The following is a 16,960-nucleotide window of genomic DNA, read 5'->3' as shown; positions in this document are numbered from 1 at the left end:
ATTTTATGACTTTATATTCTGTCGTCGAGACTGTAATAAGGTTGCGCACGCTTTGGCGCAGTTTGCTATGGGTGCTGCGACACCTCTTTCTGTGTGGGCTTCCTATGCCCCAGACTTTGTTTCTGGTCTGGTGACCACCGATATGGTGCACCGAGTTTAAGTAGAATACATGATATTCCTTTTAAAGAAAAGGCCAAACAACCGAGACAACAAAAATAGGGCATATCTCTTAGGTAAAAAACTAGGGCAACAAATTCATCACACGAGGTGTACCTACCTTTTCTCTCTCTCCCCGAGTCCTGACTTACCGAGGCGGCTCTAAAATCTCTCTCTCTCTCTTTCTCTCTCAAAAGAAAAGCGGCTCTAAATCTCTCCTCATAGTCAACCACCGTGCCCTATATCTGCCGCCGTGCTGTACCTTAGCGTCACCGGCGGTGCCTCGATCCTGCCGGCCGACGCCGACGCCCCACGCCCCCCATCCCCACCGCCACCCCCACCCCCGGCTCCGAACGCCCCCGCCTCTCACGCGTCGCCGCGATCGCCGTTCCCGTTCTCCCTCATCAGCAACATCGGGTCCCTGCTGTCTCCGCCCCGTCCGCAGTCTTTGGGCATTGGTTTTGAGGTATGAAGTTGTTTTTATCCACCGATTAGTTGAATCCCGCTGCGCACCATCTAGATCCGCCTCCGGTATGGATGGAGGGCCGAGCGAGCACGATTTCGCTGCTATCGCACGACACATCGAGCTTTATAGAACCTGAGAATCGTCATCTAATATATTAATCGATTGATGAACTTGCCATGCTTTGGAATCAGATGTTCCATACGTTCTCCGAAGCTAACCATTTATTTTTCTGTAAGAGCTAGGGTTTTGATTATTACTGCAGCGATCAAAGTCAATTTTGCGATTTAGGGTTATATGTGATGCTTCTTTCGCTTGCTTATTTAGCTTTGAACGCATGAACATGTAAACTGGCATACTGAATGTAGTTTCCTTGCCTTTCACAAGATTAAGCTTGTTTGGATGGTGGTGGTTTGGCTCAATACTTTAGGATACTGGTGGTTTGGCATAATTTAACCAAAATTCCCTAACATTGAAGGGGGTGGGTCTAACCCCTGTTTATCTCAAGAGGGAGTTCTTGATGTCAATTCGTGGCTCACTGTTCCTCGAAACAGGATCTTGCCCCACCTTTTTTATATATAAAGCACAAACAACCAAAGTACACCGTTGATGGTTTGATTAATCAGTCATTATCTTTGTGGAAGATTTATTAGATTCTGCAAGATATAAAGATCGGATGCACGCTTGTCTATTTTTTTGTAATAAACAGATGCCTTCTTTTATGGTTACTATGTCCTTACCCCATAATAATTTATCCATTCTGTTTTCTACTATTGAAGGAATCTTATCAATTTTAACTATGTGATTAAACTACCCTTGGTCTTTAACTTCTTTTGTCCTTTTAGACGAGGACTTTTTTTTGGGGTTCATAATCTATGATGTACAGTGCTGTCTGTCTGTCCATGCTTAGCGTTGAACATGCTAGAATGCTGAATGCTGACTTCTCTATGGAAGTAAGAGATACACCTCTGATCGCCAAAGAAGGGCGTACTTTCTTTGTGCTTAGACCAAGGAAGGTCATCGGGAGAGATTTCTTTCCAATTCTATCCCTAATCTCGAGTCCACCATGCACGCGGCAAGTCAATGGCGAACAACGCTTCATCTCCCTCCACCACGCTCATGTCCTGATCTCCTCATAGATTACATGCTGCATGCAGCCAATAGCAAAAAAGAACTCCTTGATTTGGAGGAAGGAATTAACTACATGCTGCATGCAACCAATAGCAAAAAGAACTCCTTGATTTGGGGAAAGGAATTAACTGCACTGCGTTTTTTGGAGAGAGAACCCGCTAAGCATTTTCGTCACTCCACCCCTAAACTTCCTCCCGTCGCCATTCTTTTGGGCAAAACAGATGATATTATCCATGCCCTTCTTTGCGATCAGAGGGAGTAATGTGTACTGTCTATGTCTTTAAGGCTTTCACTTTTTGTAGTACTATATTGTTTTTCTCCTTGATATATGATATACTCGTGTCAACATTCGCATACCACTTGTTCCTGCCTTAAATGTTAAACGAAACCAGGGGCTTTGCTAACTTGTAGATTCAAACTTGATACTCCCTCTGTAAACTTTATCTTTTAGATCACTAAAGTAGTGATCTAAAAGATCTTATAAAAGTTTACAGAGGGAGTAGTTTGTAACGTGATGCAATATGTATCGCTAACTAATGGATTTCACTTTATGTAGATTTAATGAGCTGCAAACCCTTGGAGACTTCCTTGTAGCCAATACAGATATCTGTACTCGATTACAACAAGGAACAGCTGGAGTGTATAGCTGATGTCTGGCCCACCTGTTTTTTCTGTGTTACAGGGTAGCAATACAACCCACAGCATAAAAGGTTAGCTAAATGCTATTTATCAAGCCTTCTCGCAGCAGTGAAGCTGAAATTTATGGCTTTTAACAGACAGTATGCTTTAATATGTATGCATATATCTTTCAGGGCAACAAATCTCAATGATTGGGAATGGTCATTCTTTTCAGCAAGGGGTAATGCCTGATGGTCTTCATATAATTTAATATTCACAAATTACCTTTTTGTTTGTGTTAACATATTAAATGTTACATGCAGGTGTATGTCATGGACCCTTCTTCTTTTAACCAAGGTACTGCACAACCCTTGACATAACTTTCTGATTATGTAAACTGCTATATATGTTTCACTGACCATGGTGTGCTTGGTCTAGGTATTTATGCTGAGAAGCAAAGCAGTTTCGCGGAGCGTGCCAATATGATACAGTTAAATGTAAGCTGCCCTGTCTCCTCAATAATGTTATCCAGTCTAAAAAGTATTTTCTGAGATGTTTGTGTTTTTTTTCTGTACAGAACTTCATGGCAGACAATTCTTCGCCTGGTACGTTTTCTTCTAAACACATATTTTCCAAATTTTATACACTTGTCCAAACATGCCCTTTTTTTCCAGAGTCCATTATTCTCAAAAAAGAAAAGAAATACGAGTAGTCCTTTTCTGCACTTATGTTGGAAACTTCCACCATTTCTTCGTAAATTTCTATTTGCTCATAGTTATCTTGATGTCTTCTCATTGTACGGGAATGGGTTTTAGATATATCTATTGGTGCTAAACCAATATATTTTGGCAGTTTGGATAAGATCAGACTGCATGCATCGGCACAAACAATTGGCTAATTGAAATTCATTCTGGGATGAAAATCTATATTTCTGTAGCGTGTGTAATCTTTCTCAGGCTCATATTTTTTCTTATTGAACAGCTGGAAACCGCTGCCAGAGACTTGGGTGTAATGAAGTTGTTGAAGGCCAGACAGCGTTCTGCAAAAGCCACCGTTTAGGCCAACAATGCCAGATGATTGGCTGCCCTCAGATCCCACCAAATGGCGTAGCTTTGTGCATGTCCCATGGTGGAGGCCATCCTGGTTCCAGTGCAGTACCACTCACTGAATCTGAAGGTTCAATGAAGTACGAAGGAGATGGACAATTTAGAGTGATGGAAAATGCTATGGGTAGCACAGTCATGCCTAATCCTGATGGCGAAGTTGTGATGTGCAAGTACGAAGGATGTAGCAAACGATCCCAGGGAAATACTGTGTATTGCAAGGTCCACAGTGGTGGTTCAAAGGCCTGTATGGTTCAAGGTTGTACCAAGGGAGCACATGGAGGCACTCCTATGTGCATTGCTCATGGAGGAGGCAAGCGCTGTTCCGTTGCTGGATGCCGCAATGCTGCATGCGGAAGCAGTCAAGGTCGCACTGACTGCTGCGTGAGGCACGGTGGTGGCAAGAGGTGCAAACATGATGGATGTGGAAAGGGTGCTCAAGGGAACACAGATTTTTGCATTGGACACGGTGGGGGGAGGCGGTGCAAGTTTGAAGGATGTGGAAAGAGTGCACAAGGGCGGAGTGATAACTGCATCAAACATGGTGGTGGCAGACGCTGCAAGTTTGAAGGATGCAGCGCCAGCGCAAAATGGGGTGTGGATTTCTGCTCTGCACACAGGAAGAGCATGCTGGGTGAAGGTGATACTGCCGATGGAGCACCAAAGCCGAAACGTCGGGCCAAGAAGTCTGGGACGAAGAAGGCCGAGAGGGCCAAGAGGGCAAAGAAGACGGTTGATCCAGCTGGTCCCTCCAGCGGGGATGTTACCATGCCCGCTGTACTTTCTGCTGACATGCCCGAGATGGGCGCTATCCATGTCGCCGCCCCCGTTTCGGACCGTCCCAAATCACCTGAGACCGCTATAGGGCTTCAACAGCCACCGCTTCAGCTTCAAGAACCACCGCCGCTTCAGTCCCCGGCTCCATCTGGATTGGCCGCCTCAGCAGAGGAAGGTCTGCCAGCAACAGGTAGTGTATTCTTTGGTTTATAGAAATCATACTGTCCATGAAGGGTTGTCTGCATAGAGTTGTCAAACTAAACGGTTGAGTCTGTTACAAATTGTTGTCCTGCGGATCTTAGGAGTTTAGTGATCCAGTGTCCATATGAACTTGAGTCCTGTGAGTTGACTAAATGGTTGACTGTGAGTTCTGTGAGTTGACTTAAAAAGTATAACTGCACATTGTGGTTTACATTTCGTTTGTCTGTTGTCTGCTCGTTGTCGTTTTTGTCTGTGAACATCGTGAAAGGTGCAGCGGCTCCCGCTAATCCGAAAGATGTTCTCGGATATGCAGATTTTCTTCGCTTTGTTTTGATTATTGCCGCACGTATGTATAGAGTATCTGCTCCAGGTGGCAGATGATCATATTTCTCCATGAGAACTTGCGAACGTAGATTTTTTTAAAGTTATATATATAGGTTGAAGAATAGATTAATAGTCATCTCATAAAAAAATGGATTCATAGTACATACTGTGCTCTAAGAATTCGTCTCACCGAGCGAGCGACCTCCACACACATCTTGTGCTCTTTATTGTAAAGAAGGCGCGGAGAGAGCAGAAACATGCTCAGCGGTGCGGATCTTTGGAACATGGAGCCAATGCACCTGAATTGGAAGACGTTTTTTCCAAAAAGTGTTGAAACTTTCTGAAACCTTTTTTTTTTTACCAAAGATGGCCTAGCCTATTACTTGTGTAATAAGTTTCACAGATGAATGACTGTCGTGGTATCCTCGGCAAAAAGAAAAGAAAGAAGCAAAATCGCAAGTCCAAATAATATGAATAATATCGATTTTGTTTTTTTGTCCAGAATAGGTATTCATTCTCTCGTGAAACTTTTCACACTAGCATTGCACTAAGTCATATTTGTAACAAAAAAGTTTTAGAATTTTTTGACTCCTTTTCATATCTTAAGTTCTTCTTTTCCCAATCCGAGTGCAATGGGGCCGAGACCCATAGGCTATTTCCGAGATGCTCAATGTATTTACTAGTTTGGGAGGGCACAACGGATCAAACTGGAGGTACGGGCTGAGTACAAAATTTGACGTGTGTTCCAATGTTTCGTAGGTGTCAAGAAAGTTAAGTTAGCATCAAAGTTATAGGGACCTACTACACATGTAAGTCGCCTAATTTTTTCCCCTTCCTCCTGCCGTCTTCCTCTTCACTTTGAGTCGCCCTCCGATGCCAGGCCAGTTACCCTGGCTAGGCCACTTCCACGTGCGCATCGCTGCCTGCCATGTCAAAGTTGCCCCCTCCACCATGCTACAACAATTCCATTGCCATCTCTCTTATCCTTTCCCATCAATACGCTTCTTCTCCGGCGCCGATGTCCCCATCTTCCACTCGTTCCTGGCTCATCATCATCAAGACGTCGCAGCCGACTGTCGCCTCTGTTTTGAAAGCTCCGCACTACCTCAACCTTCTTCACCAAGGAATATAAACCTGCACCTTAACCATTTTCATACAACTTACAAATAGAAAACACGTAAGTTATATAGATACTTTCATCATAAAATAAAAGTTATATGGATACTCCCTTTCAAATTCCTTGTTAGAAGGTTGGCCATGGCTACAACGAGTGGGCGAGGAAAGACCATGGAAGGACTTTAGGATCGGTGTGCCCAAGGTATCTAGGGCACTGTTTCGTGCGGCTACTCGAGCTACAGTTGGTGACGGGTCACTCATCATCTTTTGGGAGGACCGTTGGATGGATAGAATGCGAGTGGAAGATGTAGCACCACTAATATATGCTGGAGTCCCATGACGAGCAAGGGAAGGCGGGAGGCTCCAAGATGCACGGTTGACGGGATCTTGGGTGAACGATGTGCACCCTAATCTATATTTCGAGGCTCTAGAATAATACTTGCACCTGTGGCAACAGCTACAAGCTGTCCAGCCGAGGGATGGAACGCCGGACGTGCAGTCGGCCTGGGAAAGGGATGTCAAATACTCAATTCAGCATATGCCTCCAAGTTCGCGGGGAGAGAGGTGATGCCAACCGCGGACTTCACGTGGAAGTCGAGAGCACCCCTTCAATGTTGGCTCTTTCTGTGGATTGCCATCAAAAACCGGTGTTGGACTTCGGATCGCCTTGCACGTAGGGGCCTCCCCCATCATGACACCTTCCCGTTTTGCGCATAGGAGGAAGAAACCATTGAGCACATATTGTTGACATGTGGCTTTGCAAGGACCAATTGGCGGACTCTATGCACGACCATTGCTAAAGCAGAGTGGACGCCGACGACACAGGACAGACTAGCGGATTGGTGTGCAAGCAAGCCAAAGGAGTTTCGGGCCTTCGCCACGCTAACGCTCTGGGAATTATGGAAGCATAGGAATTCCATGGTCTTCGAGGGTGTCTCCCCCTCGCTCGAGGCTGTCATCAAGAGGATTGCAGACGAAGGGTCAGCTTGGTACCGAGCTGGATGGCTCAAGGGTGACTGAGATAGGATAGCGACGGAGCTCTACTAGTGGGCGAAACGTGAGTAGTACATTGTAGGCAACTAGAGTGGACTTGTAAGCTAGATGTTTAGGGTGTGGCGTTGGTTGATGTTCTTGTTTTGTTGTAACATCAGCTGTGGATTAGGGTTCTGTACCCATCCCCTTTCTATATAATATAATACGCACACTTGTGCGTATTTAAGAAAAAATGAATGTTGAGAGAGATTTGCGGGCTCAATATCCTCCACATGATGGAGGACAAAGACAAGTAAATGGTACCCATTGACGATTCGAGAACTCATTGTTGTTCACAATGATAATGCTAGCTTGATGACAGTCCGGTTCCATCCACGTCGTCAACATAGTTACCGACATAAAAATATGTGAAGGTTGTTTGCCCCTAGCGGACAGTCACTGCCGCTTCACCTTTCCTTAACTATGTAATTCAGATTAGAGACATGGACGAGTATTTAATATTTTCAAATTTTCACAAGGGGATATTTATAACCACATCATGTGCGAGGCACATGCCAACTTGCGTGCACCTTACCCATATGGAATGACCATGTAGGTACTATACGATGACTAAATATAGTTTAGACCGTAGACACTCTCGAAAGGCAAAATTAACCCTAATTTGGTACTAGTGTTTTTCTGTCCCAAAGGGGTTTGGATTGGAGGAGGGATTTGGTGATCCCCTCGCCTTCGCGCAGTCCCCTTCTCTCATCACAAAACCCTTTTCCATCAACCTCTTCGCCTAATATACTAGGTTTTTGTAGTGTATTGATTTCCACTAGAATATGAGGTTTTCGTCAAGGGTATACGACGATGAATTTTCTTTGCTCCAACGGATAATATTTTTTCCTTCCAACCACTGATTTTCATGATAATACGATCAATCAGATACTGGAAATAATCAATTTTGTCCAAATACATATTAGTTGGCAAACCTAAATATCTGCCATTAAGGGCTTCAGTCATGATATTCTGGGTGGTACACATCAGGGATCTCTCGATTTAGACCGATCAATTTGTGTAATGTGGTGTAGAAGATTATTTCAAAAAAAGTGGCCACTCGTTTGAAGGATCTTTCTACTAGAGATTATTAGTCCAACTCAGAGTGCTTTGTGACTAGAAGAATAATTACAAACAATGCATTAGGCTTATGAGTGCTTTCATACAATTCAAAACAAGGGAGAAGGCAAGGGTCTATGTGCTATCAAACTTGATATGCACTGTTGATATGGTTGAGTGGTCTTTCTTGAAGGGGATTATGTTGAAACTTGGCTTCCAAGAGAATTGAGTCAATTTTATTATGCAATGTGTATCTGTTGGGGAGCATAGCGGAAATTCAAAATTTTCTACGCATCACCAAGATCAATCTATGGAGTAATCTAGCAACGAGGGGAAGGGGAGTGCATCTACATACCCTTGTAGATCGCGATGCGGAAGCATTGCAAGAACGCGGATGAAGGAGTCGTACTCGTAGCGATTCAGATCGCGGTTGATTCCGATCTAAGCGCCGAACCACGGCGCCTCCGCGTTCAACACACGTGCAGCCCGGTGACGTCTCCCACGCCTTGATCCAGCAAGGAGAGAGGGAGAGGTTGGGGAAGACTCCATCCAGCAGCAGCACGACGGCGTGGTGGTGATGGAGGAGCGTGGCAATCCCGCAGGGCTTCGCCAAGCACCGCGGGAGAGGAGGAGGACATGGAAGAAGGGAAGGGCTGCGCCAAGAGAAGAAGAACTTCGTGTGTTGGGCTGCCCCTTTGCCTCCACTATATATAGGGGGAGAGGGAGGGCTGCGCCCCCACCTAGGGTTCCCTCCCTAGGGGTGGCGGCAGCCCCAATCCCCATCTGGGGTGGCGGCCAAGTGGGGGGAGAGGGAGGCGCACCAGGCATGGGCCTTTAGGGCCCATATCTGCCCTAGGGTTTGCCCCCTCTTCTCTCTAGGCGCATGGGCCTTGGTGGGGAGGCGCCCCAGCCCACCTAGGGGCTGGTCCCTTATCACACTTGGCCCATGTATGCCTCCGGGGCCCGTGGCCCCTCCCGGTGGACCCCCGGACCCCTCCGGTGGTCCCGGTACACTACCGGTGATGCCCGGAACACTTCCGGTGGCCAAAACCATACTTCCTATATATAAATCTTTACCTCCGGACCATTCCGGAACTCCTCGTGACGTTCGGGATCTCATCCGGGACTCCGAACAACATTCGGTAACCACGTACATCTATTCCCTATAACCCTAGCGTCATCGAACCTTAAGTGTGTAGACCCTACGGGTTCGGGAACCATGCAGACATGACCGAGACGTTCTCCGGTCAATAACCAATAGCGGGATCTGGGTACCCATGTTGGCTCCCACATGTTCCACGATGATCTCATCGGATGAACCACGATGTCGGGGATTCAATCAATCCCGTATACAATTCCCTTTGTCTATCGGTATGTTACTTACCCGAGATTCGATCGTCGGTATCCCGATACCTTGTTCAATCTCGTTACCGGCAAGTCTCTTTACTCGTTCCGTAACTCACATCATCCCGTGATCAACTCCTTGGTCACATTGTGCACATTATGATGATGTCCTACCGAGTGGGCCCAGAGATACCTCTCCGTTTACATGGAGTGACAAATCCCAGTCTCGATTCGTGCCAACCCTACAGACACTTTCGGAGATACCTGTAGTGCACCTTTATAGCCACCCAGTTACGTTGTGACGTTTGGTACACCCAAAGCATTCCTACGGTATCCGGGAGTTGCACAATCTCATGGTCTAAGGAAATGATACTTGACATTAGAAAAGCTCTGAGCAAACGAACTACACGATCTTGTGCTAGGCTTAGGATTGGGTCTTGTCCATCACATCATTCTCCTAATGATGTGATCCCGTTATCAACGACATCCAATGTCCATGGTCAGGAAACCGTAACCATCTATTGATCAACGAGCTAGTCAACTAGAGGCTTACTAGGGACATGGTGTTGTCTATGTATCCACACATGTATCTGAGTTTCCTATCAATACAATTTTAGCATGGATAATAAACGATTATCATGAACAAGGAAATATAATAATAACCAATTTATTATTGCCTCTAGGGCATATTTCCAACAGTCTCCCACTTGCACTAGAGTCAATAATCTAGTTCACATCACCATGTGATTAACACTCACAGGTCACATCACCATGTGACCAACATCCAAAGAGTTTACTAGAGTCAACAATCTAGTTCACATCACTATGTGATTAACACTCAATGAGTTCTGGTTTGATCATGTTATGCTTGTGAGAGAGGTTATTAGTCAACGGGTCTGAACCTTTCAGATCCATGTGTGCTTTACGAATATCTATGTCATCTTGTGGATGCTACCAGGCGCTACTTGGAGCCATTTCAAATAACTGCTCTACTATACGAATCCGGTTTACTACTCAAAGTCATCCGGATTAGTGTCAAAGTTCGCATCGACGTAACCCTTTACGACGAACCCCTTTTCACCTCCATAATCGAGAAAATTCCTTAGTCCACTAGATACTAAGGATAAGTTCGACCGCTGTCATGTGATCCATTCCCGGATCACTATTGTACCCCTTGACCAACTCATGGCAAGGCACACTTCATGTGCGGTACACAGCATAGCATACTGTAGAGCCTACGTCTAAAGCATAGGGGACGACCTTCGTCCTCTCTCTCTCTTCCGCTGTGGTCAGGTCTTGAGTCTTACTCAATACTCACACCTTGTAACACAGCCAAGAACTCCTTCTTTGCTGATCTATTTTGAACTCTTTCAAAATCATGTCAAGGTGTGCGTTCTTTGAAAGTATCATCAGGCGTCTTGATCTATCTCTATAGATCTTGATGCCCAATATGTAAGCAGCTTTATCCAGGTCTTCCTTTGAAAAACTCCTTTCAAACAACCCTTTATGCTTTCCAGAAATTTTTTACATCATTTCGGATCAACAATATGTCATTCACATATACTTATCAGAAATGTTGTAGTGCTCCCACTCACTTCTTTGGAAATACAAGTTTCTCATAAACTTTGTATAAACCCAAAATCTTTGATCATCTCATCAAAGCGTACATTCCAACTCTGAGATGCTTACTCCAGTCCTTAGAAAGATTGCTGGAGCTTTGCACACTTGTTAGCATCTTTCAGGATTGACAAAACCCTTCTGGTTGTATCACATACAACCTTTCCTCAAGAAAATCTTCGAGGAAACAATGTTTTGACATCCTATCTGCAAGACTGCTAATACAATTCCAACAGACTCTTAGCATCGCTACGAGTGAGAAAGTCTCATCGTAGTCAACTCCTTGAACTTGTCGGAAAACATCTTAACGACAAGCCGAGCTTTCTTAATGGTGACACCTACCATTATTGTCTGTCTTCCTTTTAAAATCCATCTGCACCCAACAGCCTTACGACCATCAAGTATTTCTTCCAAAGTCTACACTTTGCTTTTATACATGGATCCTCTCTCGGATTTCATGGCCTCGAGCCATTCGTCGGAATCCGGGCCCACCATCGCTTCTCCATAGCTCGTAGGTTCATTGTTGTCTAGCAACATGACTTCCAAGACAGGATTACCGTACCACTCAGGAGTAGTACATATCCTTGTCGACCTACGAGGTTTGGTAGTGACTTGATCCGAAGTTTTATGATCACTATCATAAGCTTCCACTTCAATTGGTGTAGGTGCCACAGGAACAACTTCATGTGCCCTGCTACACACTAGTTGAAGTGACGGTTCAATAACCTTATCAAGTCTCCACCATCCTCCCACTCAATTCTTTCAAGAGAAACTTTTCCTCGAGAAAGGACTCGTTTCTAGAAACAATCACTTTTGCTTCCAGATCTGAAATAGGAGGTATACCCAACTGTTTTGGGTATTCTATGAAGATGCATTTATCCGCTTTGGGTTCGAGCTTATCAGCCTGAAACTTTTTCACATAAGCATCGCAGCCCCAAACTTTTAAGAAATGACAACTTAGGTTTCTCTAAACGGTGTCGTCTTAACGGAATTGCGTGGTGCCCTTTTTAAAGTGAATGCGGTTGTCTCTAATGCCTAACCCATAAACGATAGTTGTAATTCGATAAGAGACATCATGGTATGCACCATATCCAATAGGGTGCAGTTATGATGTTCGGACACACCATCACACTATGGTGTTCCAGGCGGTATTAGTTGTGAAACAATTTCCACAATGTCTTAATTGTGTGCCAAACTCGTAACTCAGATATCTCTATGATCATATCATAGACATTTTATCCTCTTGTCACGACGATCTTCAACTTCACTCTGAAATTACTTGAACCTTTCAATAATTCAGACTTGTGTTTCATCAAGTAAATATTCTCAGCATCTACTCAAATCATCCGTGAAGTAAGAACATATCGATATCCACTGCGTGCCTCAGCACTCATTGGACTGCACACATCAAATGTATTACTTCCAACAAGTTGCTCTCTTGTTCCATCTTACTGAAAACGAGGCCTTTCAGTCATCTTGCCCATGTGGTATGATTTGCATGTCTCAAGTGATTCAAAATCAAGTGAGTCCAAACGATCCATCTGCATGGAGTTTCTTCATGCATATATACCAATAGACATGGTTCGCATGTCTCAATCTTCTCAAAAACGAGTGAGTCCAAAGATCCATCTACATGGAGCTTCTTCATGCGTTTTATCCCAATATGACTCAAATAGCAGTGCCACAAGTATGTGGTACTATCATTACTTTTGGCATGAACATGTGTATCACTACGATCGAGATTCATTTTAGGTGCAAGACCATTGAAGGTATTATTCAAATAAACAGAGTAACCATTATTCTCCTTAAATGAATAACCGTATTGCGATAAACATAATCCAATCATGCTCAACGCAAACACCAAATCTCGATGGTAGAGGGAGCATGCGATGCTTGATCACATCAACCTTGGAAACACTTCCAACACATATCATCATCTCACCTTTAGCTAGTCTCCGTTTATTCCGCAGCTTTTATTTCGAGTTACTAACACTTAGCAACCGAACCGGTATCTAATACCCTGGTGCTGCTAGGAGTACTAGTAAAGTACACATTCATATAATGTATATCCAATATACTTCTGTCGACCTTGCCTGCCTTCTCATCTACCGAGTATCTAGGGTAGCTCTGCTTCAGTGACCGTTCCCCTCATTACAGAAGCACTTAGTCTCGGGTTTGGGTTCAACCTTGGGTTTCTTCACTAGAGCAGCAACTGATTTGCCGTTTCATGAAGTATCCCTTCTTGCCCTTGCCCTTCTAGAAACTAGTGGTTTTACTAACCATCAACAATTGATGCTCCTTCTTGATTTCTACTTTCGCGGTGTCAAACATCGCGAGTTGCTCAAGGATCATCATGTCTATCCCTGATATGTTATAGTTCATCACGAAGCTCTAATAGCTTGGTGGCAGTGACTATGGAGAACCATCACTATCTCATCTGGAAGATCAACTCCCACTCGATTCAAGTGATTGTAGTACTCAGGCAATCTGAGCACATGCTCAACGATTGAGTTTTTCTCCCTTAGTTTGCAGGCTTAAGAAATTTGTCAGAGGTCTCATACCTCTTGACGTGGGCACTAGTCTGAAATCCCAATTTCAGTCTTCGGAACATCTCATATGTTCTGCGACGTTTCAAAAACGTCTTTGGTGCCACAATTCTAAACCGTTAGCAATACGCACTGAACTATCACGTAGTCGTCAAAACGTGTATGTCAGATGTTTCGTAACATCTACAGATGACGCTGAGGTTCAGCACACCGAGCGGTGCATTAAGGACATAAGCCTTCTGTGCAGCAATGAGGACACTCCTCAGTTTACGGACCCAGTCCGCATAATTGCTACTATTAACTTTCAACTAAATTTTCTCTAGGAACATATCTTAAACAGTAGAACTAAAGCGCAAGCTATGACATAATTTGCAAAGTCCTTTTGACTATGTTTATGATAATGAAGTTCATCTGACCATTTAATGAACTCCCACTCAGATAGACATCCCTCTAGTCATCTAAGTGATACATGATCCGAGTCAAACTAGGCCGTGTCCGATCATCACGTGAGACGGACTAGTCATCATCGGTGAACATCTCCATGTTGATCGTATCTACTATACGACTCATGTTCGACCTTTCGGTCTCTTGTGTTCCGAGGCCATGTCTGTACATGCTAGGCTCGTCAAGTCAACCTAAGTGTTTCGCATGTGTTCCGAGGCCATGTCTGTACATGCTAGGCTCATCAACACCCGTTGTATTCGAACGTTAGAATCTATCACACCCGATCATCACGTGGTGCTTCGAAACAACGAACCTTCGCAACGGTGCACAGTTAGGGGGAACACTTCTCTTGAAATTTTAGTGAGGGATCATCTTATTTATGCTACCGTCGTCCTAAGCAAATAAGATGTAAACATGACAAACATCACATGCAAATCATAAAGTGACATGATATGGCCAATATCATCTTGCGCCTTTTGATCTCCATCTTCGAGGCGCGGCATGATCACCTTTGTCACCGGCATGACACCATGATCTCCATCATCGTGTCTTCTTGAAGTTGTCTCGCCAACTATTACTTCTACTACTATGGCTAACGGTTAGCAATAAAGTAAAGTAATTACATGGCGTTTTTCATTGACACGCAGGTCATACAATAAATTAAGACAACTCCTATGGCTCCTGCCGGTTGTCATACTCATCGACATGCAAGTCGTGATTCCTATTACAAGAACATGATCAATCTCATACATCACATATATCATTCATCACATCCTTTTGGCCATATCACATCACAAGGCACATGCTGCAAAAACAAGTTAGACGTCCTCTAATTGTTGTTGCAAGTTTTTACGTGGCTTGTTATGGGTTTCTAGTAAGAACGTTTCTTACCTACGCAAAAACCACAACGTGATATGCCAATTTCTATTTACCCTTCATAAGGACCCTTTTCATCGAATCCGTTCCGACTAAAGTGGGAGAGACAGACACCCGCTAGCCACCTTATGCAACTAGTGCATGTCAGTCGGTGGAACCTGTCTCACGTAAGCGTACGTGTAAGGTCGGTCCGGGCCGCTTCATCCCACAATGCTGCCGAAACAAGATAAGACTAGTGGGGGGGAGAGGGAGGCGCACCAGGCATGGGCCTTTAGGGCCCATCTGCCCTAGGGTTTGCCCCCTCTTCTCTCTAGGCGCATGGGCCTTGGTGGGGAGGCGCCCCAGCCCACCTAGGGGCTGGTCCCTTATCACACTTGGCCCATGTATGCCTTCGGGGCCCGTGGCCCCTCCCGGTGGACCCCCGGACCCCTCCGGTGGTCCCGGTACACTACCGGTGATGCCTGGAACACTTCTGGTGGCCAAAACCATACTTCCTATATATAAATCTTTACCTCCGGACCATTTCGGAACTCCTCGTGACGTCCGGGATCTCATCCGGGACTCCGAACAACATTCGGTAACCACGTACATCTATTCCCTATAACCCTAGCGTCATCGAACCTTAAGTGTGTAGACCCTACGGGTTCGGGAACCATGCAGACATGACCGAGACGTTCTCCGGTCAATAACCAACAGCGGGATCTGGATACCCATGTTGGCTCCCACATGTTCCACGATGATCTCATTGGATGAACCACAATGTCGGGGATTCAATCAATCCCGTATACAATTCCCTTCGTCTATCGGTATGTTACTTACCCGAGATTCGATCGTCGGTATCCCGATACCTTGTTCAATCTCGTTACCGGCAAGTCTCTTTACTCGTTCTGTAACTCACATCATCCCGTGATCAACTCCTTGGTCACATTGTGCACATTATGATGATGTCCTACCGAGTGGGCCCAGAGATACCTCTCCGTTTACACGGAGTGACAAATCCCAGTCTCGATTCGTGCCAACCCTACAGACACTTTCGGAGATACCTGTAGTGCACCTTTATAGCCACCCAGTTACGTTGTGACGTTTGGTACACCCAAAGCATTCCTACGGTATCCGGGAGTTGCACAATCTCATGGTCTAAGGAAATGATACTTGACATTAGAAAAGCTCTGAGCAAACGAACTACACGATCTTGTGCTAGGCTTAGGATTGGGTCTTGTCCATCACATCATTCTCCTAATGATGTGACCCCGTTATCAACGACATCCAATGTCCATGGTCAGGAAACCGTAACCATCTATTGATCAACGAGCTAGTCAACTAGAGGCTTACTAGGGACATGGTGTTGTCTATGTATCCACACATGTATCTGAGTTTCCTATCAATACAATTTTAGCATGGATAATAAACGATTATCATGAACAAGGAAATATAATAATAACCAATTTATTATTGCCTCTAGGGCATATTTCCAACAGTATCCACAGTTAAATACCGAATCTGATTTAACGCGCAACAAAGTGAGAGTTTAAACCTATAAGAGGTTTAATGCAGGGAAATCCTTTATTTCCTTATTTACATTTGTTATGTACGGAGGGTCGGACTACTCTCTTAACGCATGCAGATGAGAATGGGAACATTTCTAGAGCAAATGTTTGCAGACATGCCCCTGCTATCACCAATTCTCTTTTATGATGACTTGTTATCCTCATGAGAGCTAATATTTTCGATCCCGAGTCTTTGAAGTCAGTTTTGGATTCTTACTGTGCTGTTTCGGGGCAAATTGTATATGTTGATAAGTCCAACATCTTCTTCAGTCCCTAGAGAACCTGCCATGCCAGAATTTGCACTAGCGTGTTCCCAGATGCCATACGAAGGACTTTGTATTATTTCGTGATTTGGATACAAACACACTTTTTCTCTTAAAAAGATCAAAATTTTCTCTAAAAACTAGTTCCAACCCTATGTTCATATCCATTTAAGCACATTGTGTAATTTTCATTTGGTTTAGGACTCTATTGTAAAAGGAAAACGTTTAAATTAAACCGGATGATTTCTTGCTTCCGCAAGCCGCCTCCTGGTGTTGACACGCGCCCCATGCGAACCGTCCATCCCGCAACCCCCAACCTTATCTTCTATCCAAAACGAGTCGT

At 44.6% G+C, this 16,960-nt stretch overlaps 1 protein-coding gene across 1 annotated transcript; it reads left to right on the top strand.

The window, feature by feature from the left end:
* The first annotated feature begins 329 nt into the window (after window positions 1–329).
* LOC123165614 (probable WRKY transcription factor 19) lies at window positions 330–4,665 on the top strand. The gene is made up of 7 exons (XM_044583299.1): window positions 330–622; window positions 2,307–2,460; window positions 2,563–2,609; window positions 2,692–2,725; window positions 2,807–2,865; window positions 2,946–2,973; window positions 3,350–4,665. The coding sequence occupies exons 2-7, from the start codon at window positions 2,400–2,402 to the stop codon at window positions 4,459–4,461; spliced, it is 1,341 nt and encodes a 446-aa protein (XP_044439234.1). The 5' UTR covers window positions 330–622; window positions 2,307–2,399; the 3' UTR covers window positions 4,462–4,665.
* Window positions 4,666–16,960: the final 12,295 nt, after the last annotated feature.

The sequence above is a fragment of the Triticum aestivum genome, chromosome 7D, assembly GCF_018294505.1.
Source record: "Triticum aestivum cultivar Chinese Spring chromosome 7D, IWGSC CS RefSeq v2.1, whole genome shotgun sequence".
Taxonomy (NCBI): Eukaryota; Viridiplantae; Streptophyta; class Magnoliopsida; order Poales; family Poaceae; genus Triticum; species Triticum aestivum.
Note: the sequence above shows the minus strand (reverse complement) of the source record. Positions and strands in the feature narration are given on the sequence as shown.

What these genes read in the sequence shown, in the direction of transcription:
- LOC123165614 (XM_044583299.1), top strand. Translation starts at nt 2,400, where the DNA reads ATGTCTGGCCCACCTGTTTTTTCTGTGTTACAGGGTAGCAATACAACC. An exon ending in GTCATTCTTTTCAGCAAGGG is followed by an intron (nt 2,610 to 2,691) that starts GTAATGCCTGAT and finishes TGTTACATGCAG; the next exon opens with GTGTATGTCATGGACCCTTC. An exon ending in CCCTTCTTCTTTTAACCAAG is followed by an intron (nt 2,726 to 2,806) that starts GTACTGCACAAC and finishes TGCTTGGTCTAG; the next exon opens with GTATTTATGCTGAGAAGCAA.